Source organism: Triturus cristatus, chromosome 10 (assembly GCF_964204655.1).
Source record: "Triturus cristatus chromosome 10, aTriCri1.1, whole genome shotgun sequence".
Classification (NCBI taxonomy): domain Eukaryota; kingdom Metazoa; phylum Chordata; class Amphibia; order Caudata; family Salamandridae; genus Triturus; species Triturus cristatus.
The window spans coordinates 89,495,846-89,518,818 of record NC_140593.1 but is presented as its reverse complement, the minus strand read 5'-3'; the positions used below and the strand labels follow the sequence as shown (position 1 = coordinate 89,518,818).

The window sequence follows — 22,973 nt, the reverse complement described above, 5'->3', positions numbered from 1 at the left end:
CTGGCTAACGTATGGGGAATCCCTCGCCCTAAGAAATACTCAGACTTGCCATATCCAATGTTGATTGACTATCTGCATGATCTTACGACTAAATTGCGTGTTCTCCATCAACAGGTTCAGAGTGCTCTGCCGAAGGCTTCCACAGACCCAGGTCACTCCATCCGACCAGGTGACTGGATATGTGTGAAGAATTTCCAGAGGACCAGCAATTTGGAACCCAGATGGCGGGAGCCCCGAATGGTCCTTCTCACCACAAGGACAGCAGTTAAAGTCGAAGGAAAGAAAAATTGGATTCACGGTGTGCATTGTAAGACAGTGCCTTTGCCTTTGCCATACGATCAATGGGTACGCAGAGGTGTTGGTGACTGTGAAAGTGAAAGAGTTCCACGATTCGTACCCTTCAGCGATGCACACCTGAATGGGACACTGTCTGAGAAAGAGGACGACGACATTTTACAGGAAGCAATTCCATCACATCGTCGCTTGGATACGACAAAACCACGAACATTGTTCCAAGACCAGAGTGTTCCGGGGAAGGAACGATATAATTTAAGACCTAGACCAAAGAACATTTAAGAATCTTCTCTCTTGTGTAGTATTCTGTCCCGGTTGCAGGGTCACGGTAGGAGTCTGAGTCACGACCTGAGTAGTGGCAATAGGCCTGCAGGATCTTCAGTGTCATAGGACGGTAGACCATCGTGACTTAGCAATTGAGGAAGATTGCCGTGAGCATCCATTAGTAAGATGGAAACTACACTAGGTAAAAGAGAGGGAAAAGTAGAAATGAAAAAAGCATCCTGTAAAATAATGTACAGTCATTTCAGCATAACTTTATGTATCATTATATCATTGTGTATTGTTTTGACATTTATTGGTTGGATTATTTATGCTTTGCAGCCAAAAGTTGTCTCCCCTTTTTTCTCTTTGTCTTCTTCTACTGTCTCTCCACATCTCTTTCATACTCTTCCTCCACATGAACTCATTAGACGAACTGAATATTATAACAATTCCTATGTCCAACTATTACATCAGCACCAATTAGTGGTTAATACAACTGATTGTTGGGTGTGTGGTCTTATGCCACATACCACAGAGAAAGGAATGCAATATCTAGTTCTTCCTTTTTCTTATGAGGGTTCTGCTTGGGCTTACTTTGTCATTTTCTCCAAATCTTATCAAAGCAAATTCAGACGATCTGTTAGTTCACATGTTAATTATCCGGATTTTAGTCATAGTTCTTTGATTAAGGATATGGTAGCTATGGCTAAAATCATGGAAAATAGTAAAATCTCCATTGACAAAAGAAAAGCGTACACTAACTGGAATGTCACTCAATATATGGCTAGTCTTAATGACAAAGTTAAGAAAGGAAAATCCTCACCGATTTGGACTATACCACATCAGGGCAACTTCTGCTTACAGATAAACGATCGCTCTTATGACACTACACAAAGGAATAACTGCTCCTACACGTACGTTTATTCCTCTCAGAACTCGCCTCCTCTAGTGCCATCTCAAGGCACCTATTTCATCTGCTATAATAGAGCTTATACTTAGTTACCAACGGGTTTCTCTGGTACTTGTTATATAGCCTTTCTTCTTCCCCCTACTTACACCGCTTCCGCAAATCATCACCAAACCCAATACGGCAGAGGGATTATTGATTCAAAGGACACAGCAGGACAAGAGGGAGGAGATTTCCTTAAGGGATTTCTTCCCTTCTGGGGTCCAATGGCTAACAGCAGAAATATAAGGCAACTGGTCCGTGTCGTAGAGACTACAATAGACATCACTGTAGGAGCCTTAAGTAACATCACGGCAGAACTACAGGCGGACCGTCTTATGACATTACAAAATCGAGTTGCCTTAGACTTTGTACTTGCCGATCGTGGTGGAGTATGCAAATTGATCGGGTCAAGTTGCTGTATTTTCATACCTAATGACGCTCCGACAGTATACCAAGCTATCTCCAAGTTGCACATAATCTCTGAGTCTATTCATCAGGACGAAGGAGATTGGTGTTTTACGGAGTGGTTTTGGGGACTACTGTTTAAATGGGGTTGGAAAGCATTGACGTTTCTTGGTATAATCTTGACCATTATTTTCTCCTGTTGCCTTTGTATGCACTGTGGTCCCGCTATCTGTGATCTTTGTGCTACTATGTGCATCCCAAAACCCAAACCGCAAGTAACAGAAAACATAAGAATGATGTTACAGCAACAGCTTGATGAACTCATGGCTATTGACGTGGACTCAGATTAGCATGAGTCTATTTTGCCTGAGTTCTGGCAAAAGGAGGGTCTGAGGAACTTCGATTTCTGATCGCGATCGAAGCGACCCGCCATTTTGTGCTCGACGCCTTTTTGTGTTGCCATCACTCAGGCAGCACGGCGAACAAAGTCTATTCTGCTTTTTCTGCAGCCTGGTGTCGAAATACGCCTTCTGCCTCTATTTGCAAAGCTGGTGTTGGAACTAGCCGAGTACACTAATCCCTGTCTGGCTTCCCTAATCCCCGTCTCAACTATCTGTTGGCTCACACTATTCTTTCCTGACCTTATCTTATCGTCTGGCCTTCACTGTCTCCTGCTAGCATTCTCTCGTTTCACAACTGTCCTCCAACACACACAAACGTATCTCGCCACCTGCAAGTTAGTTATGAGTCTGTTAATAAATTAGATTGAGGGTGGGGTGACAAACATAGTTGGAGGAGAGGTCTCCTCGAGTCATCTGACACTTCTGATTTCAAACCTTTCCTATTGGTTCTATCTTGTTTTCCAACTTTTCTTATTGGCTCTTTCTTGTATGCTCTGGGAGTGCTTTTGGTTAATGTACAAGAACATTGTATGGTATTTAACCCTGTGCGCCACAGAGTGAAGTGGCAGTCTCCTGAGAACCTACTTTGTGTACTTCTAGGATAACTGTACAAGCTGCAGCTAAATAAATCTGATCTAACGCCAACAGAGTGTCCCGTGTCTCTGTGTAGCTAAGCAGGTGAACTCCGGAGACTTGGGCGTACCCTGCGCCGCCAGGCTCAAAAGGTTCTGGTTCTTCAACGTTATTTGCTAGCCCCGGAGGATTACTTATGTCAGCTACATACCGCCTTGATAGCGGTGTATAGGGCTTTAGTGCAATACGTCTCACGCAACCTCCAGGTGGGGGCACCTGGGGTTGCGACGCAACCAGTTGGACAGGCCGGGATTTCTATTAGTCCCGTCATGGTTAATTCGGTATTGGGCAAGCGCCCCCAGAATAAAAACAATATGCCTTATTGGGTTGCTGAAAAATTTGACCAGCTGGAGGCTGTATTTCCTCATACAACTCCTCTGGAGAAACACAGGATTCTTACAATTATTTTGCAGAATGACTTAGTCCCTGAGGTAACAGATTGTGAAAACTGGGGTAAAGTATTTGCAAAGTGCTTTGGCACACCGTCTATGACTGTGCTGCCCTCCGTGATTAAGCGTGTTCAGGTTGAGCACGGTCCGGAGGCGGTGGTCGAGTTTGGAATGAGGCTTGTTGGTGTGTTCGACGTAGTTGCTGATCTCATCCTTGCTAACATCAAGGAAGATGCACTTAACTTTCAAGTGTCGAATGAGCTGCGCCTCGTCGGCGACGCCGATAAAGCCCGGCAGTTACCGAGGATTATTGCGGAAGCTTATAAGACCATTGGCCGAAATAGTTTGGGTGTTAAGCCTTTTGCTAAAATAACAGCACAACTGCAAACTCAGACCGTTAAGTCTACTAAAGATGACAGTCCTATTTTTCATAAACAAAATTGGAAAAATAAAAAACAGGGGAAGCAGCATAAGAAACAAGGGTCACGTCCCACGTCACCAATACCAGTGACTACTGAATGCACATATGAGTTGCGCGATCGCACGCAAATTAGTTCTCCTGATAGATTTCAGGTTCCTGATCAACGTTCTCCTCGTTCTTCACAGGAAACATCGGTCTCGCAAGCCAGTGGAGGTGAACGCGGCAGAGGTCGGGGTGCCCCTAAAGGACTTGAGCAGCCCGTCCGGCTGATGGTAAAGGCAAGCAGGACGACTTTCCACGTCAACGACCTCAGTTTCAGAAAAAGAAAGGTGCTGCACTAACAGCGAGGTATGCCACAGATAGTGAGAACACAGCTTTGGAACCTGACATGGGCACTAACGCTGCTAGACAGCGCAGCGGAGGTTACAATAGTGCGGCAAGCACTGCGTCCTTATATGAAGGCGACAGCAACTGACACGTTTATTACTGTAGAAACTGCTGACACTAGAGTGGCTCCCCCTGACAGACTATATGACATAGTCCTTTTAATTGAAGGTGACATACCACAAAAGGGATTTTTGGAGAAAATCTGACCTCTACATATGACATTTTGTTAGCAGCGGTGGACTGGTCCCCACCTTTCGTTTTGGCAGCTCCAAGAGGGGAGGAGGTAATGCTCCCATCTTTCGCACACACTCTGCTGAAGGAGCAGGCTCAGATCTTTGCAGAAGAATGGGCTCAGGTACTTGCACCGGTGTTGTACTGTACTCAGGTTGGTTGGGATGAATTATCGCCATGCCATGAGATTCCATTACGGTCAATGCCACAGCCACAACCCCAATATCCCATGGCCCGCAAAGCTAGAGCTCACATCACAGAAATCCTTGAGCAATTGGAATATCAAGGAGTAATTGAAACGTGTGTCACCCATGCATAATCCTCTTTTCACTGTAACCAAACCTGATGGGTCGTATCAGCTAGTTTTGGATTACCGGCATTTGAACTCTCATTGTCGAACATGCGCGGTACGGAATACCCATAGTTCTGCCCTCATTGATAGTCTCGTGAGGAAAAGGTTTAAGAACACACTTGACATTTCTAATGGCTTTTACAGTCAGACCTGTCCTCTATTAGACGTCAATGGACAGCCTTTACTTCTGGTGGGAAACAAAAGCAGGTTAAAAGATTTGCCATGGGCTATAAAAACAGTCCAGGCGCAGGCCTGGGCGTAGTGGGCGTAGTGGGGCTACGTGGAGCAGCGCGTAGTGTGCCCAAATCTACGCACACTCGCACGCTCTGCGTAGCCCACTACGCGCCGCCCGCCTCCCGCCCGCCCTCCTTTTAAAATAATATAAAGTATGATAAAAACATTAAATAGAATGACTTACCTGCAGCGCGGCGTCTCCGGGGCTCCCTCTTCCTCGTTCACAACTTCTTTTCACAAATGTGCATGCGCAGATGCCCGAGCATGCGCGGGCGTCCGCGCATACGCATTTGCGTGAAGAAGTTACCGTCCAGCAAGAAGAGGGAGCCCCGGGACGCCGCACTGAAGGTAAGGTGGTTTATTTACCTTTAACCTTCTTTAAATTATTTTAAAATGAGGGCGGGCGGGAGGCGGGTGGCGCATAGTGGGGCTACACGGAGCGCGCGAGTGTGCGTAGATTTTGCCACACTACGTGCTGCTTCACGTAGCCCCACTACGCCCACTACGCCCAGGCTTAATCGGAACCCTCCACCACTGCCTCTTGGAAACTGCTTTGTCACTCCTCCAGTTCCAGTACCTGCGCCAGACGGCGTTTCTTCTCTCCCGTGCGGTAACTAATATCAACCCCACGTGTCATGTGTTTAAAGGCCTCCCACAGCGAAACCTTGGATGAAACCGACCTGACGTTTGAGGCAAAATAGTCCACCGTGGCATGGTGAAGCGCCTCCCGGTAGTCGGGATCCTGAAGCAGCCACGGTGACATGTGCCAGTGATAGGGGGGTGACTAGCCTGCAAACGAAGTATGAGTTGGGTTGGTGAATGGTCTGACAAGCCACGTGGAAGGATGGAAGCATGCATAACCCTATGTGTGTAGCTATGTGAAAGAAACATGTAGTCTAAGCGGGAAAGCGTGGGGTGCACTGACCACACATATGTGTATCCTGGCTTGAAAGGTTGAAGTGCCCGCCAAGTGTCCATCCAGCCCAGGGTGTGCGCAAGAATATTGAGTTTAGATCTGAGAGGGGGAACTGTCGAGGGCTGAGCTCTCCATCTGTCAAGAGGGGCCATAATGTCATTCCACTCTCCCCCAAGGAGGATCAGGCCGTCAGGAAATTCTCCCCAGAGCTGCGACAGTTTGTCCACAAACGTCTGACTAAGGGGCGGAGGGGCATATATACTGCCCAGCATTATCCGCTCACCAGCCAAAATGCTCGACACAACCGTGAAGTGGCCGCCAGGATCTAGCCACTGATGAGTAACCTGGAAGGGGACCCTACGGTAAAGAAGTATGCCCGTACCACGTGCACCCCTGGAGAAGCCTCAGTGATACACTACATCATAGCCAAATCTGGACAGGCACGGGGCCTTGTTGCCGAGCAGGTGAGTCTCCTGTAGGAGCAGTACATTGGCGGAGTAGCGTTTGGCCTGGGTCAGTAGCGCCCCACGCTTAACCTTATTCAGCAGGTCCCGCACATTCCAGGACACTATATTGAGGTCCCCCAGTGGAGTATCTCTAACTGTGTGAGTCATGAGCCTCGGGTAGAGCGAAGTATGGATGTCCATATATGCCTGTGGAGCGGTGCGGTGCAAATAACAAACAACAATACAACAACATAAACTGCCCAACCCCACCCCCTCCCCACCTACCACCCCCAGACCCCCTATACTTCCTGAAACTTGGAGTATCTGTTGGGGCCGTATCATGTTCAAGCCCTCCAACAGGAAGACCTTGGCGGACCCTCCAATGGATCCCACCCTCCCACCCCCACCCATAAACTTAAAACAATGAGGCGAGGTCAGTCCATCCCAGCCAGAGGTAGCGTGACTGGTCTCGCCGGCATAACATTCGGGGGACTTGACGGGACGTCGTAGTCATGCTGTGAGAAAGCAGGGCAGCAAATGTGGCCTCAAACTCGATGCATCTCACTTCGCAGTGTCTGTCTTGTTCTGAGTGCCCCAGTTGGAGCGGGACCGGTGCCACCGGCGAGAGGAGTCCCCGCCCCGGCGGCCACCCCTATGTGAGCTCTGAGAGGAGTCTGAATCAAGAGGCGGTGGGGTGTGCGGTTTAAGGTGTTGGCGCTCATCAGTCCATGCCGTGGAATGTCGAAAAAATATGATCTGGATTGATACAGTACTTTCATGCGGGAAGGGAACATAACAGCGTAGGAGAGGTGTAGGTCGCGTAGGCGCCGCTTCGCAGCCACAAAGGATTGTCGCTGCTGCTGGACGATCCGGGTGTAGTCCGGGAAAGCCATGATGGGGTGGGACTCGTAGACCATTTCCTCCTTATGTGTTCGGGCAATGCGCAGAATGGCATCGTGGTCTGCATAATTGAGAAGGCGGGCAATGACTGGACGCGGGCGCTCGCCTGGCAAAGGTTTCAGAGTCAGGGAGCGATGCACTCTCTCAACCATGAAGCAGGGCGAGACGTCCTCAGCAGGCAGCAGCGCCTTGAGCCAGGCCGAGAGGAAAGTGCCCATCGAGGACCCCTCTTAGCCCTCCCGAAAGCCCAAGAAGCGAACATTATTGCGGCGGCCCCTCCTCTTCTGGAGGGCGGACACAGTGTCCTCCACAGTTGAGACTCTCGTCTCGGCCTCTGTGATCCGGTCAACGGCCTTCCTGAGGTCCTGTCGTAGAAATGCCACCTCTGACCCCACCGCACCGATCTGGGTCTTGAGGGCCGCGCGGGACTGCGAGATGGCCTCCAGGAGCGTCGCAGTGTCCGAGGAGACACTCCCAGTGGTCTCCCTTCCGGCCGGAGTGGCTGTAGTAAATTGGTCTATGGTAGGTTGCTTGGGCGCCGCTGCGCTGGCATTATTCTTACCCATGGTGGTACACAAGGGGACTTTCGGTAATTCAAGACAGGATAGACCGCAGGGCCCAAAAATAGGGGGAGGAGACCAGGACCCAGCTCAGAGTGTGGCAAGGGGAAGCACCCTCGAGTAGGACGTGGAGTAGGCACCACACCCCAGTGTCCTGGCCTCTGCAGGTCTGGCCCACAGATGGCACGGTTCCAGCACAACCCACGAGTCCCAGTAGCACAAGGCAGGTCCACCCGTGACCTGCCGTCTGAAGATCCCTGGCCGCCGCAGCAGGGGGAGAGGTAGCACCAAGATGAAGGCGGTATTGTCGCTGAGGGTCGGCCCTGGGTCTCCCTCCAATAGCTCCCAGCGTCGGCAGGTCTCACAGGCTCTGGCCAGCTCCCGGACCCAGTGCAGGTTACGGGCACCCCGGGGGGTTCCCAGCCAGCATAGGCCGCACCGCCTCCCGGCCCAGCCCCGCGACTCGCACGGGGGGGCTCAACGATCCCAGGGAGGCCCCAGCTGGGCTCCAGCATCCCACCGATGGAGAGGGTGCAGTGGCAGCTATGCAGGACCCACCTCACAATAGGAGTTCCGGCCGGCAGGCCGCCCGCAGGGCTCCCTTCGACAATCAGGCCGCAGCCCCAGCCCACCGCTGCAAGGCGCGGCACAGTCCGTCTTGCACAGGGCAGGCTGGGGGGAGAGGGGGCCACTTCCGTCGTTCGCATGCCACCGGTGCCGGATCTGCCTCGATGGAGAGTCACTGCGGGGCCCCCAGCCCGGGCAGCTCACCCCAGGCCCAGGCCTCCTCGGTAGGCTGCGGCAGCTGGCGTGAAGAGGGGGAAACGATGTCACGGCGTTCACCCTGCAGCCGCCGACTCTGGAAACCGGGCACCCGCCGAGCCGCAAGCAGGCAGCCTAAGCGGTGCACCGGCTCCTCCGGTCCGTTCCTCCAGGGTGTGTAGGCCCAGCATTCCGGCCACCCCCTCCTCTCTCGCAGCGTCACAGTAGGTCCCGCCGGTGGTGAGCAGGCGCAGCGAGCAAAGCAGGCCCCTCCGAATCTCCAGGGCACTCGGTCCGACGCCCACCACGGTCCCCTTCAAAACGCCCTGTGGGTCTGGCCAGTCAAGACCAGGATAAGTGGCGGATGATGTCTCTGGCAAGGGCGGACTGCGGAGCTCTATCGAGGCGTGTCTGCCGTGTCCGGCTTCAAAGCCACGCCCCCATTTGTACATCTCTTACTAAAACAAGTCCTTGTTTTTATACTAACAAGCTGCTCTCCACTGACTTCCGAACCATGCCAACTTCTTTCAAATCTCTAGGACTTGTATGTGCTAAACGAAAATATTCAGATATGAATTTGTAATACTGTCTACATCCTGTATTACCTCGTCTGGTGGTCTATGGGCTCACATCCGTCAGTAAAAGGTATACAGCTCGTTCAGGGCTCTGCACTATATTTCACCCATTTTCCTACAACAGGTTGTGGCCCAAATCTGCCATTTCAGCTGTAACCTTAGCTCCTGGAAGGGGCTTTTCTAACCTTGTAAATTATTAAGAACAAGTATATGATCTGGTGGGGTATCTCTCCTGTCAATCACTTACCCTATTGTAGCCTACTTAAAAATAATAAATCAGATCAGTTACTGCCAATATTGATAACCAATTCTTTTTCACGAAGCCAATGTAGTTGGGTTAACCATGTCAATAATCAATTACCACAGATAGTATCAAGGCATGTGTGGTGGACACCCGTGAGGAAACCACAATTAAGGTGTCTGATTCACAAACTGCATTTTGTAGTATGTGAAGTAATACCACCGCGGTACTACTCGTGCGCTACAAAATACAATTCACAAACTTGCAGCCAGGGACCGCCACCTCTGTCTGCCTTATCTTTTTAGTGTAGAGACCGTTTCTACGGTGGTGGCGATCTCCACACACTTAACCTCATGAATTAGTAATAAATATAGGAAAGACTGAGTGTGTGGTGGGAGAATGGGGAATATTTATTACTAAAAGGGAGGGGTTCATCCCTGTCGCACATAGGGCATCAACTGCAACAACAAGGTGCTCGAAGGAATGCTTGAATTCATCTCAGCTGCTGGCAATGACCAGGGCTGCATTCCAGTGCATCAATTTTCAGCCACAATGCCACTCTAGACAAACACCCACCTTTTGCAAATTAGTACCAGCCCTGCCCTTCGTAGAAACAGTGAGTCCTGAACTGCCAGGCAAGACCCCCTCCAGATAGGGGGGACAAGCAAACCCAGAATGGCTTTGCCCAATTTGGGGCTCGTCAGTAGGGTATAGCTTGATTCTTATGGCACAGTGAACCCATGTCTAGTGCCCTTCTGGTGGTTACTTTAGTACCCAACACACGGTACTAACTCTGTTCCTTGTGCCCCAAAGTTCCAAAGCTGCCCCTCACCTGACTGACTTTTCAATGGCTTCTCACAAAAAAAACAGGTCCCGGTGGTCAGAGTGGGTGGAAGTTGCACTTCTGCTAGAGTAGTTTGAAGGTGAGAAAATCAGACAGGCTCCATGTGCCCATGTGAGTAATCCAAATTTCTTCTACCCAGTTGCGTGGTAAAACTGCACCTTTGTAAACACTTCCTGGTCTGTGGGCATTTGACCTCTTATAGTTGGCAAAATGCAAATCACAAATATTCAGTATATGGCACACCAGAATGCATGGGGGTGCCTGTGTTGTTTCTCAGTCCTGAGTCACAGTTACGGATTTAATGCTTGTTATTTATTCAATAGATGATATGCTCAAAGTTAATAAATAGTTTATTGAGTTTATACAAAAATACATCTTGTTGCGGTACAAACAGATGACAGAAATCAAAGGTATTGCAGTCCCAATTCGCTTCTGCTCTGTGGCTGAAATTGAGCCGTCCTTGGAAGGCAAAGTCCTGTGACTTGATGCTTGTCCTCTCCAATTTCACATCAGATGAACACCTGACTTCACTGAGGCCAGCTGATAAACACATGCCCACTCAACCCTCAGCCCCAGTGCACACCTCAAGTATGTGTCCAAACAGGAATTATTGAATACTGTGGCTGGGTGATGCCCTGTGCTACCTGCTGCTGTGACTGCTGGGTGCCCCATGGAGAGGCTAAGAGTTTGACAAATTTCTCCTGGTGAAGCAGCAGTCATATCACCCATCCCATCTTAGCAGGGTCAGCTGGCTTCAAGCAGTGACGACCACCACCATTTGGGAATCCTTCATTAGTTCATCACTCAGTCTAGCGGGACTAAGTGCCTTCACATGGTACATGGGTTAGGCCTTCTCTATAAATAGGACAGCATGAGTTACAAAAAACAAGCTTTGGACCAGCCAATGTCCTGCATCAAACTACACAACAATGACCGACAATAATAACATTGAAATTTACATTACAGTAGCCAATCACACTATTATTGAAAAATAAATATACGTAATAGAAAATACAAAATTGCTTCTAAAAGCAGCAGTGCACTGAATTATAAATACTTTACTTCAAAACAGATTACTCGGAAGGAGTCAACCCAGAACTAGCATCAGACAGTCCCCCATTGGGAAGTTATAAGGAGCCAGGAATCTATAAGGTTAATCTGTTTTGGCCACTCTGAAATGGCAAATATATTTCTATGATTGGCCTGTTATAATTCACACAAGAATTTTTAACAACATATTTTTCACATTTCCAGGGATTCCAGAAGGAATGGACCTCACTGTTTCCATTGAAGGGATACAGTTGAGGGCAAAGACAGCTGTTGCATATATTTGTGATTGACAGCTGCCTATTGCAGGGAGGAGGCCAGACTTGAGCTGTCTTCCAGGCACTCTATATCTTCCACCATCTCAATGATATCCTCAGCCTGGTCTTGGTGCAGCACATGGAGAGCATTGGAGCGGAACTTCTCACGGAGCGAGTTTTGACTGAGGGGCTTCCTCCAGTGTCCATAGAAGGTATCACACCGCCCCGACAGGACAGTCCCGCCCTCCAGCAGAAGAACCACCTCTCCGTACATCTTGTCGAAGTTGGCTTCATTGTCTACAGGATGCTCCAGCACCACCTTCTCCAGCAGGTTGATCAGACCAGGTCTCATGAGGTTGTCCTCGGCGAAAGAAGAGATGCCCACTTCTCCGTCCAGGAGGGCTGTGCAAGCATTGAACTGGAACGAGTGTCGGGCCTGGTGTTCTGACTCAGGGAAGGGCCTGTTGATGTACTTAGACACTGGGACCCTCAGAATAATTCTCTGGATGGTAGAGGGATTGAAGCAACCCATGATATTGACGAGTCGGTTCCTTACTGACATGGCAGCGTCTGCGACCCAGTGCATGCCCAAGTGTGCAGGGAATCTCTTGAAGGCAATGTCTTGCTTCTCCAGGAGGAAACTATAGTCTTCACCTGGCATTTCCAGGGGTGACGGCTGGTAGTTTCCATAGAAAGCGCTGAACCCTGAACAGCCAGGAACATCATCCAAGATGAGGGGGTTGGCCTCCATCCCACGGGCAGCTAGAAGTGCTGCTTCCATCCCAAGACGGGTGGCATTGCCAATGTGTAGCGGCTTGGCAAGGGTTGCAGCATTGGCCATGGGTGCCCCTGCCAGGGAAGTGGCAATTGCCAGAGCATGGGCACACTGGTCTTTATTCAAGGAAAGAAGCTTGGCTATCGCAGCAGCACTGCCCATGGTGCCAACCACAGAGGGAGGGTGAAACCTGGAAGGGGACAGAGAAAAATGAGACATTTATGCCAAGTGAAGTAATGTGATTAATGTGAAGAGGCACAGCGGAAACATGACCAAGAAGGGGAAAGGGGGTGTTTATCTTCCTGTAAGGTGGCAATTAAAGGGGACTGTTATTAATAGCTTTACTGTCCAGGTGCTTTCAAATATTAACAGTTGTTAGTTGTCCTTTCCCCTCATTATGTGCATTGCATGTGAGGTGGGCGGTTAACAGAGATTAATGCACTGTGAACAGTGGCCAATGCAGGTTAATATCAGACATTTGTTTCTAAGGAATCACAGTAATGTCAGCGATGTAATATGTAATGCAACTTTAATCATGCAGTAAAGCCAGACAAGTATACTAATGATATGGTGGGGTATTGGCACATTAAGAAAATTGAATGTTTACAACCTACTAAGATCCATTTGCATGTGCTTATTTTGTGGGCATCATACGCGCATCGGAGGCATAGTTTTGGCGTCTGTGGAATATCAAATGAACCTATTGGCAGTATTGCTGTCCTTTGCGCTCATCACACATTTTTACGGGGGTATAAATGCCCACTATGGTCATCTCGCTGAGCTAGTGGTGCCCTCTCTGGCCATTACATGTACATCTTGAAGAACTTGCTGTCCTTTGAGGGCATGATAAATGCAAGTTAAGTTGATTGACGTCCTCTGTGGTTATTATATATAGTCCAGGTTATTTAAACACTCTGAAGGCATCATGCATGGACCCTCTTCACCTAAATGCCATCTGTAGACATCATGGATAACTTCTTGAAATGTAAATGTCATTTGGGGGCATCACACATAGCTCTTCAATTAAGAATAAACCTGCAGTTAGCATTACACATTGCTCCTCGGTTTAAAAAACCCTCTTTTAGCATTGCTCATAGCTCCTTGATTTAAAAAACCCTCTGTCAGCATTGCTCATAGCTCTTCGACACATACATCGTCTTGGTGTGCATCACCGTACCTCTTTGGGATGTTGCTGGCCTCACTGGAGAACCTCATGAGTCTTCCTTGCACCTCGATGCCCACGTTGAATGCCAGCAGGAGGTCTGCACCGCTGGGCCTTGAACCCACAGGCAGCATCTGAGAAGTAGCCAAGAGGGCAGGCAGCAGAGCACCCGAGGGGTGGGTGGCAGGGTGCCAGGTGTCATCAAAGTCCATAGCATGAGTCTGTGAAGAGAGGAGAGGAGAGGAGAGTTAGGGGACCTTTAAAGAATATTCAGAGACAGCACTGCTGCCCAGTACTGAAGAGAGAGGATCCAAGGTCTGCCAATCAGCAGAGCACAATTCCATTGACCAATAGCAGCTCTGTACAGAAGGCAGAGGAGACATGATGTCATTCAGAAGATTGACTAATCCTCTGCCCTATAGAAACATATTACAGAAGGGAGATGATCCCAAAATTCACCATTGGACATTGAGCTATGCTATTGTCTGAGAGAACCCCTCTCCAAAGAGGGCAGAGGGGCAGGAAAACAGTACCTAGTAAGTAGCAGAGAATCTACGCCATCACCTTCTGGAATCCTTTAGAGAATAAATAGTCCATTTGCCACACAACAATCAGGGAACCAGATCCATGTCCAATTACTACGTCCATGGAGTGTGCATGTTCATCCTAGAATCTCAAAGATCACACCTGGGAGGTTATTGTGGTGTGAAACCACATTGATGTAAATAAGGGGTGGGGATTTAGTCAAAGTGTAAAGCTGTCTGATCTCCACCCTCTCACCTCAGCCTAACAGTTGCACTGACCTTACACACAGATTTATGGGTTAATCAATTGATTGAATAAGAGGCAGCTGCCTGGTGTCTTACCGCCACTCCGTTGGAGTATGCAGCCAGAGTGGGGGAGAGCCACAGTCCATGTCGTCCGTAAACAGAGCTGGTTACAGAAGAGGGATACAGGTCCTGTTAGAGGAGAAAGAGAGAAACTCTTATGAGGGAATAATGCACCGACTGATACATCCTGTGGGGTTCATCAGGAGCCACTTGGGAGTATAGATACCCCTACATGGGTCATGCACAGGATAGTACAGGGCCACAGGCTGCTTAGGAGATAACCTATCCCAGTGCAAGGTTTGCTCCTTAAAGCGCACAGACACAATCCCGTAAGATGCACCGAGCTCTAAACTCTTCGCAATCATGGGTGCTGAGAACATTCTAAATCACCCATCCCTCTCCACCCTACAGGTGTCTTCACCTCCCATTGTAAGGAGCAGGAAACCTTGTTAAACATAGTCACAGAGAGATTAAATGTATATTTATCTTACAAAAGTAAATACCATTGGCATATTCACCAACCTAGGCTTTTTGGGACCTTTCCTATCTAATGGTAGATGGTTGTCTGACTCTGAAGTCTTAGCCGTAGAACATCAAACACAGAACTATTTGCGTACAACTCTGTACACGGTACTGCCCAGGATGTAGTTGACAGTACGTTTTTGTCTACAGATCACATAGCGGCAGAAACTGGTTGTAAAATTGTTGACCCATGGCCGGTTAGTTGAATTGATATCTGATTTTCTTTAATTAGTAACATCTCAGGTAAATATTTTACTGAAACATCTCTCCTGCCTTTAGTTGGGTGTTGCTGCTTTTATTGAAGTCTATTTTCTCCTGCATAATAGAATTTGAATACACTTACATAGCAAACTCCCACCCTGATGGTAAACAGATATGACTTAATGGATTAAAACATGATTGAGTATTTGGTTGCATGCATTCGTGGTGTCTTTTATCTTGCACTATTTTAGTTTGAAATTGAACATCTATTATTTGCATCAGTTTAGTTAGCGGACGTGGAATTGCGTTCTATCCCATCTTGTCTGTTATCTGAAAGTGTCTGAGCAGGTGATCCATCTAATTTCTGAAGGGTACTTTTTCTTGTGATTTCTTTTAAAAGGTGACTGGTGAAAAAGTCCCATGCATGATGCTGCATAGTGTGGATCTTGTTCTCCAGTCCCCCTTTTGATTTCATACTGTATTTCTTTATTATAAACCAAACACTTCCAACAATAATGAGTGTATGTCCTAAGTACCCACAACAATCATGAGTGTGTGCCCTACGCACCCACAACAATCATGAGCGTGTCCTAAGCACTCACAACAAATATGCGTGTGTGTGTTGAGCACCCACAACAATCATGAGTGTGTGCCCTGAGCACCCACAACAATCATGAGTGTGTGCCCTAAGCACATACAACAATCATGAGTGTGTGTCCTAAGCACCCACAACAATCGTTAGTGTGTATCCTAAGTACCTACAACAATCATGAGTTTGTAACCTGAGCACCCACAACAATCATGAGCGTGAGCCCTAAGCACACATGACAATCATGATTGTGTGTCCTGAGCACCCACAACAATCATTGGTGTGTGTGCCCTAAGCACAGACAACAATCATGAGTGTGTGTCCGAAGCACCAACAACAATCATTAGTGTGTGTCCTAAGCACCCACAACAAACATGAGTGTGCCCGAAGCACCCATGACAATCATGAGTGTGTCCTAAGCACTCACAATAATCATGAGTGTGGGCTGATGGTTCTTGTGAAACAGAACAAGGTCCAGAGCTGGGTTCTGAGGTCTAGAGGTGTTCACCAACTGCACCCTCCTTATCTGAACGAGACTGCATCAGTTCCCAGGCTGTAGAAGATTGACAGAGGAGGCTCTCACAAATCAAGTGTCAGGACAGGCTTTATTGCCTGTAACTGGCCAAGGAGAGTTTACCGCCTGGCCTCTCCTGTGTTTTAAAGTGCTCTACCTCTGCCCTGCAAACGACTCCATCATTGCATCCATGTGGGACATATATGACATGCTTATGTGTAGATTACGTGTACAGAAGAATGTGCACAGAACTAGTGTGCTGCATGCAACTGTAGAAACCAAGGAATCCCTTGTGAGGTTCTGAAACGAAGTGGTAAAGAAGAGGGTGGTGGACAGAGCCCCAGACCGCAATGTGAATTGCAGAGCTCCATGCGACATTCCTGAGGCCCTTTGCAGTGGACCAGATTCTAGGATGGAAAGGTTAGGAGATCGATGGATGAAGCAAAGGGGAATCCCCTGCTCTTTCCTGCTCCGTTGCTCCTCAGAAGGGTAAACCCCAACAAGCTGAGTCGTAGATAGTGTGCCTTTATTTTGGGTATCCCCTGAGAAGAGACTCATTGCCCTTCTAACACTGTGAGGCAATGACTACATGAACCTGTCTAGGAGGAATGTGCTAAAGTTGTGAACTGCCTTAAACCCTTGGACTTGTGGAAGGCACAGACTATCCTCAAACTTAGAACAAGTATTGGGTAGACCCTACTAGCCAGTGTATGAGGATTTCTCTACCAGAATGCTAGGGTTTCACCCCAGTGGTCCTGGGAAACTTATCTATGCTTGAAAATTGACGTCACTGACTGTAACGCCTCTTTGCCCGGTTTGAGAACCGGACCCAGGATGTTCTACAAATCTGCCTGGAGAAGCTGCCTGAGACCTGCCTTGAGGGGAAGAGCTGACTGGCGTCTGTGAAGGGGCTTGAGATGCCCTGGCCCAAAGACTACGTTGCCTTGAAAAGGAGGACTGCGAGGAGCTGAGGCAGGTGGAGCGGAACACAGCTACCTGCAACTCAGGAAAGACTCGCACTGTCAGTCTGTGTAGTGAGGCTTCGAGACTCTGTGGCACCTATGGGGTGTTAATAAACTAAAGCGCCTGTGAGCACTAGGGCGCTCACTGAGATCACAACATCACCTGTCTCATTCTCCCCATAATGAAACTAAGTATGTGACTAACGGGGTCCTGAAGAACTGAGCATCATCACCTTATATAAAATTAAAACATCTTGAAAGTGTAGGTGCCATGACAAGATCACACTGTCATCAGCGGTCTGTTCCCATCCTCCATTGGACCATCGCTGTGACTGGTTTGACTCTGCACTTCGTTTGGCCGGGGACTTGTGTTTAGGTCCAAGGAAGAAGCACCAATGAGGGCCCAGCAATAAACTCAGCCGCGCTGGCGGATTGCAGCTTGCATCGCCCTTGGGCCCAGACACCCCAATAGTGTTGGCTGGGCTCAGTCAGAACACCTCTCCTTGTGGGCTGTGTGGAACCACAGACCACTGGCAGACACACACTGCCAACTCACAGCCAGCAAGACTCAACCGATCACCATAGGACTATGAAGATTAATGTACAGTGTAAGAGAAGAGCATTAAGAGAACTGTGGCTTGAGAAAATGACATACCCTGGCACAAACCTAGTCATGTTTCTGGTGAGAAGTGGTAGACGGGGAGGAGAACCCAGAAATGAGGGAACAAGAAGACCTGCACTAACCCGTCTCTCGATAGGGCAGTGGGCCAGAGTTCACACTGAATAGATCGTACAATTTCTTTGGACAGGAAATCATTTGTTTCCTCAAACAGAAGTTGTTACATTAATTATTGTGTACCATGTTTGTCTTGTCCCTAATTTTTTATGTACAGTTTTCTGTTGTGTGACTGAGGTACAGTATGTTTTCGCTTTGACTGAAAACACTGGTTGGACATAACTGTAATAATTGCTAATAGACGTTTCATTCAATCCCACACCACCTCCTTGAGTAAGACTTGAAACTGCACAAATTTGCTACCAATGGGTTCAAGTGCTAAAGGGGTGTGCTTAGTGTTCAGTTTCTTTAGTTCAGTTTTGTTTTTAATAGTAGAGTTAAACCCCAGGACACAAGTGGTAAAAGGCTTTGATGGTCAAACTTTGAGCCCTGTAACTCTTGATTGTCCTGGGACTTCTGAAAAAGTTCACACAATGCTCTATAGAGTGATTCCTACAGTGGTCTAGGCCTGATCACACCTTGTAGTATCTAGGGTTATGTTGGGCACCTGTGGTCTAGAGGTTCCCTTTAAAAGGATGATTGTTCCATAATGTGCTGCCTGGTGGATTCCAGACCTCATCTTACCTGACAGTATCCCAAGGCGATGTTGAACACATGCGTTGTGCTTCCCACCAATCCAACTCCGATGCTGTCCAGGATCATGCGCTTGCTGCGGTGTCGAACAACTTGGGACAAGTGATCCAACTGCACTCCATGGATAAAAGAAGCAAAGCTGCTAGTGACCGCCTTCTCCAGGGGGGACCCTTCCAACGCTGCACAGGAAGAAGAGAGAGGATAAGATCTACTGCTAGCCTGGGTAGAGTCAGACAAGAAATCCAGCGGATCTGGATCCGAAAGAAAACAAGCTCAAGCGGATCTCAGCCAGCATCACGCGGACATGGAGATGAGGCTGAGCGAAGACCTACATCAGGATGGTACACACTGAAGCATATAACAAACCCTAGATCGCAGATCACTTAACAAACTCCAGGACATAGACCATTTAACAAACGTAGGACACAAAACACTTAACAAACCCTACGACATGGAACATTTAACAAACCCCACGACCGGGAACATTTAACAAGCCCTACGACATGGACATTTAGCAAACCAGACAACACAAAACATTTAACAAACCCTATGACATGGACATTTAGCAAACCCTATGACACAGAACATTTAACAAACTTTACAACACAGAACATTTAATAAACTCTATGACATGGAACGTTTAAAAAACCCTACGACATGGACATTGAAACTAACCCTATGGCATGGACATTTAACAGACCCTATGACATGGACATTTAGCAAACCTTACGGCACAGAACATTTAACAAACTCTACCACACAGAACATTTAACAAACCCTATGACATGGACATTTAACAAACCCTACGACATGAAACATTTAACAAACCCTATGACATGGACATTTAGCAAACCCTACGACACAGAACATTAAAAAAAAAACAGGACACGGACATTTAATAAACCCCATGACAGAAAATGTAAAAAAACCTTAGGACACAGACATTTAACAAACCCCACAACACGCAACATTTGACAAACCATAGGACACTGAACATTTAACAAACCCCACAACACGCAACATTTGACAAACCATAGGACACTGAACATTTAACAAACCCCACAACACGCAACATTTAACAAATCTTTGGACGTAGATATTTAGCAAACTCTAGGACACTGAACATTTAACAAACTTGTGGAGAAAGAACATTTAACAAACCCTAGGACACAGAGCATTTAGCAAACTGTGAGACACAGGAAATTTCACAAATCTTAGGACATAGAACATTTAAGAAACACTAGGATGCAGAACATTTCACAAACCCATGTACAGCGAACATTTAACAAACCCTGCGAACAGGCCATTCAACAAACCTTAGGACACAGCACCCCTAGGACAAAGCACATTTAACAAACCCTGGGACACAGCACATTTAACAAACCCTGGGACACAGCACATTTAACAAACCCATTTACACCGGACATTTAACAGACCCTAGGAACAGGACATTCAACACACCTCAGGACACAGCACCCCTAGGACACAGCACATTTAACAAACCCTGCGATACGGCATATTAACAAACCTTAGCACCCCCCTAGGACACAGCACTTCTAACACCCCTGGGACATAGAACTTTAAAAACCGTAGGACACTGAACATTTAACAAACCCTAGAACACAACATTTTACAAAACTTCGAACACAGATCATTAACAAACCCTCCACAGAACTTTAAACAAACCATAGGACACAGCACAGTGATCAGACACTAGGACACAAAGACCCCCCCTCCCTGAGTCCCAGTGTGAACTTGCGCAGACACCTACCTTCCACGGCCGCAGTGTGGGTCCGTCTGGACAGCGAGAGGACGGGCTTTGATTTCTGAAAGAAAAGAGTGTTTGATGTTAGGACGGTATTTATTTGTGTTTGTGGACCCCTGAGGGTCAGGCACGGGCACCACTTCCAAGAAATGTTGAATCTCAACTCTTTTGTGCGTGCGGCATGGACTCAATGGAGCGGCCGCGCATCAGCGAGGCAGATGCATTAGCGACAGTGCAGCGCGTGACTTGTGTGCGTTGCACGTCGGTTACAACGAATGCTTCCGGGGCCCCATTGGTAATTTTCAAGGGATGGAAGGACGACCTGCGCACAGTGTAGAAAGTGACCCTCGCACGGGCGTCTTCCCTTCTGCTAGCGCCCGAGTGCAAGGCTTGCTTGTGAATCGTGGGGTGGGCACTGCTACCCCTGGCATGTCCTTAGCTGACCCCTGCGCGTACTTTATTACTCCTGGTCCCGGGGATCATGCCAGCAGCAGCAGGGGCGAGAAGAAGAGAACCCTGTGGTGACATCCGGGGCCTAGACTGACTGGTGATATCCCACTACACCTGGCACTTGGGTGGATTGATGAAAACAGAGAGAAACTGGAAAGCGTGGGAAAGGGAAGAGCGAGAGAATGAAAAAGTGAGAGGGAAAGAAAGAGAGAAAGAATAGATGAGAGGGGCAGATGAAACGAGAAAAAAAGGCAACAAGGAAGGGAGAAAAAAGTAAAGAAAAGTGTGCGTCCGTGTGCGACACTCATATAGAAGGAAATACATATCTACAAGAAAGGTAAGGAATTGAGAGGATGAAAGAAAATGAAGTGGGAAAGAAAAAGAAATAAGAAAAATATATGAGAAAAGAGGATAAGAAGAAGCGAGAGAAGGAAAGAGAAAGAAAGTATGTGTGTTCGCGTGAGACTCTGGAGCGTCAGTTTCCGTGTGCGCAGATCTCTGTCCTAAACCCGTGCGATGTCTACTCCCGGTCGTGTTTTCAGCCACTCACTGGGGCTCTAATAACGGCCGGTGCAGCTGTGCAAGTGTTAGCGTGTGGCGAGACACGACGCAAGACACACCCTCTCAGTGAAGGGGGGGGGGTGGGCGGCTCCGGGGACACTCTGCATGAGGCAAGGAATCAAAGTGCTTCCCACCCTCAGTTCCCCAACAAGTTTAAAAAGTGTAAACAATGAAAGTGCTTTAACTGGTCTGGGGACAGACTTTGTAAAAACACTGACGAAATCTAGAATTAATACTTGTTAACCATCTGTATGTGGCACAGCGGCACTACAACACGGGGCGCACGAGGCGCTACACCAGCCCACACAATTAAGAGGCCATTCCGATGTGTTTCCTCGGGCGTGTCGTCTTTTCAAAGACAGACTGACACACTTCCCCTATGCCTTTAGTGGTGTGCATCTCCCCTCTAAGAATGGTTCCAGCACCTCTGAGGCACACTGCACGTGCAGTAAAACCTCTCCAGCACTCATGGAAGTCTGGTAAGAGGGCCTCGGCTCCTTGTCACAGAGACAGGAAGCGCCTCGAATCAACAGATAAAACAAGTAAACACAGCGACTGAGCGACGCGAGAACACGCAGGTTGGAAGGAACAGAGCCTCACCTGGAAGGTAGACAGCAGCATTGTGCGCCTTGAAGCCTTCTTCTCCTGATAGAGCGCCCGTCACTGGTGCTGGAGGGCGGCTGCTGTCTCTGGTGCTGGAGGGCGGCTGCTGTCTCTGGTGCTGGAGGGCAGATGTCTCTGGTGCTGGAGGGACGCAGATGTCTCTGGGTCAACAGGGGGCAGATGTCTCTGGTGTTGCTGGGTGCAGATGTCTCTACTATTGGCGGGGTGCAGCTGTCTTGGACTCTTGGAGTTGCAGGAGACCGATGTCCCTGGTGCTTGGTGTCTGTGTCTGCCTCTTCCATCGTTTATATTCACTTCAGGTGAATGGCTCTGGAGGAAGAGACATCCCCAGTGACGTGACCTGTAGGGGGCGGGGCAAGGTGTGTCCAGATTCGGGGAAACAACAGGGAAATACTCGGAGGAAACTCCGGACAGAAAATCCGCTATTATACATGTTTTTATTTCTTTACTTATGTTGAAATCTGCTTTAGGCAAACAAAGACATGATCGGACCATTTTACAAAGCACAGCGTATAATTAGACCTGAGTTCAATCATCAAACATTAATTAACCTCTTAGAAGACAGTTTTCCACCCACAAAAAATATTAACATTGATGCAAACCTCAAGAAAGGAGCGGTTTCAGGGAAACCAGTGGTATAATTTTCTAAAACCTACGGGAATACAACAGTTGAAATGCGAGAAAGTAAAGCACCCTAGGCCAGTATTTTTGGAAATACGTGCTTTAAAAAGTGCCATTGTGATAACATATTTTAGAAACGTCTTAATCAGTAAGAAAGACACCCAAACGCTGCCCACCAACAATATCCCCACACAGCAGCAAACGTGTGTGTGCGCGTGTGTGTGTGTGCGCGCGCGTGTGCCAAGAACGGAAGTGTAATCTGCCGGAAGTGGGATGTCACCTGGAGAGAGTCCCACTGCCACCGGAGAGTGGAGGTGCAGTTTGCAAGGGTTTCTACAGGGCCTTGCCTGGGGTGAATTTCACATGTGGAGGACAAGAGTGTGTGTGTGGTGGTGGGGGGTGTTTGGGGGCTGGCACAGAATGGGTGAGGGGACACAGGGGGGAGCACAGTGTATGCCAAGGGACACAGAGTGGGTGAAGGGGCACAGAAAATCAGACCCTCCCAGTGGGTGGGCGTGCC

At 48.2% G+C, this 22,973-nt stretch overlaps 1 protein-coding gene across 1 annotated transcript; it reads right to left on the bottom strand.

Annotated features, from left to right (window-relative positions):
* Positions 1-10,537: 10,537 nt before the first annotated feature.
* LOC146788919 (cis-aconitate decarboxylase-like) lies at positions 10,538-22,124 on the bottom strand. Its single transcript, XM_085630484.1, has 6 exons — positions 21,809-22,124; positions 20,204-20,258; positions 18,424-18,611; positions 14,312-14,404; positions 13,461-13,666; positions 10,538-12,473 (listed from the first exon to the last, which is right to left on the bottom strand). The coding sequence occupies exons 1-6, from the start codon at positions 21,827-21,829 to the stop codon at positions 11,552-11,554; spliced, it is 1,485 nt and encodes a 494-aa protein (XP_085486610.1). The 5' UTR covers positions 21,830-22,124; the 3' UTR covers positions 10,538-11,551.
* Between the last annotated feature and the right edge of the window lie 849 nt (positions 22,125-22,973).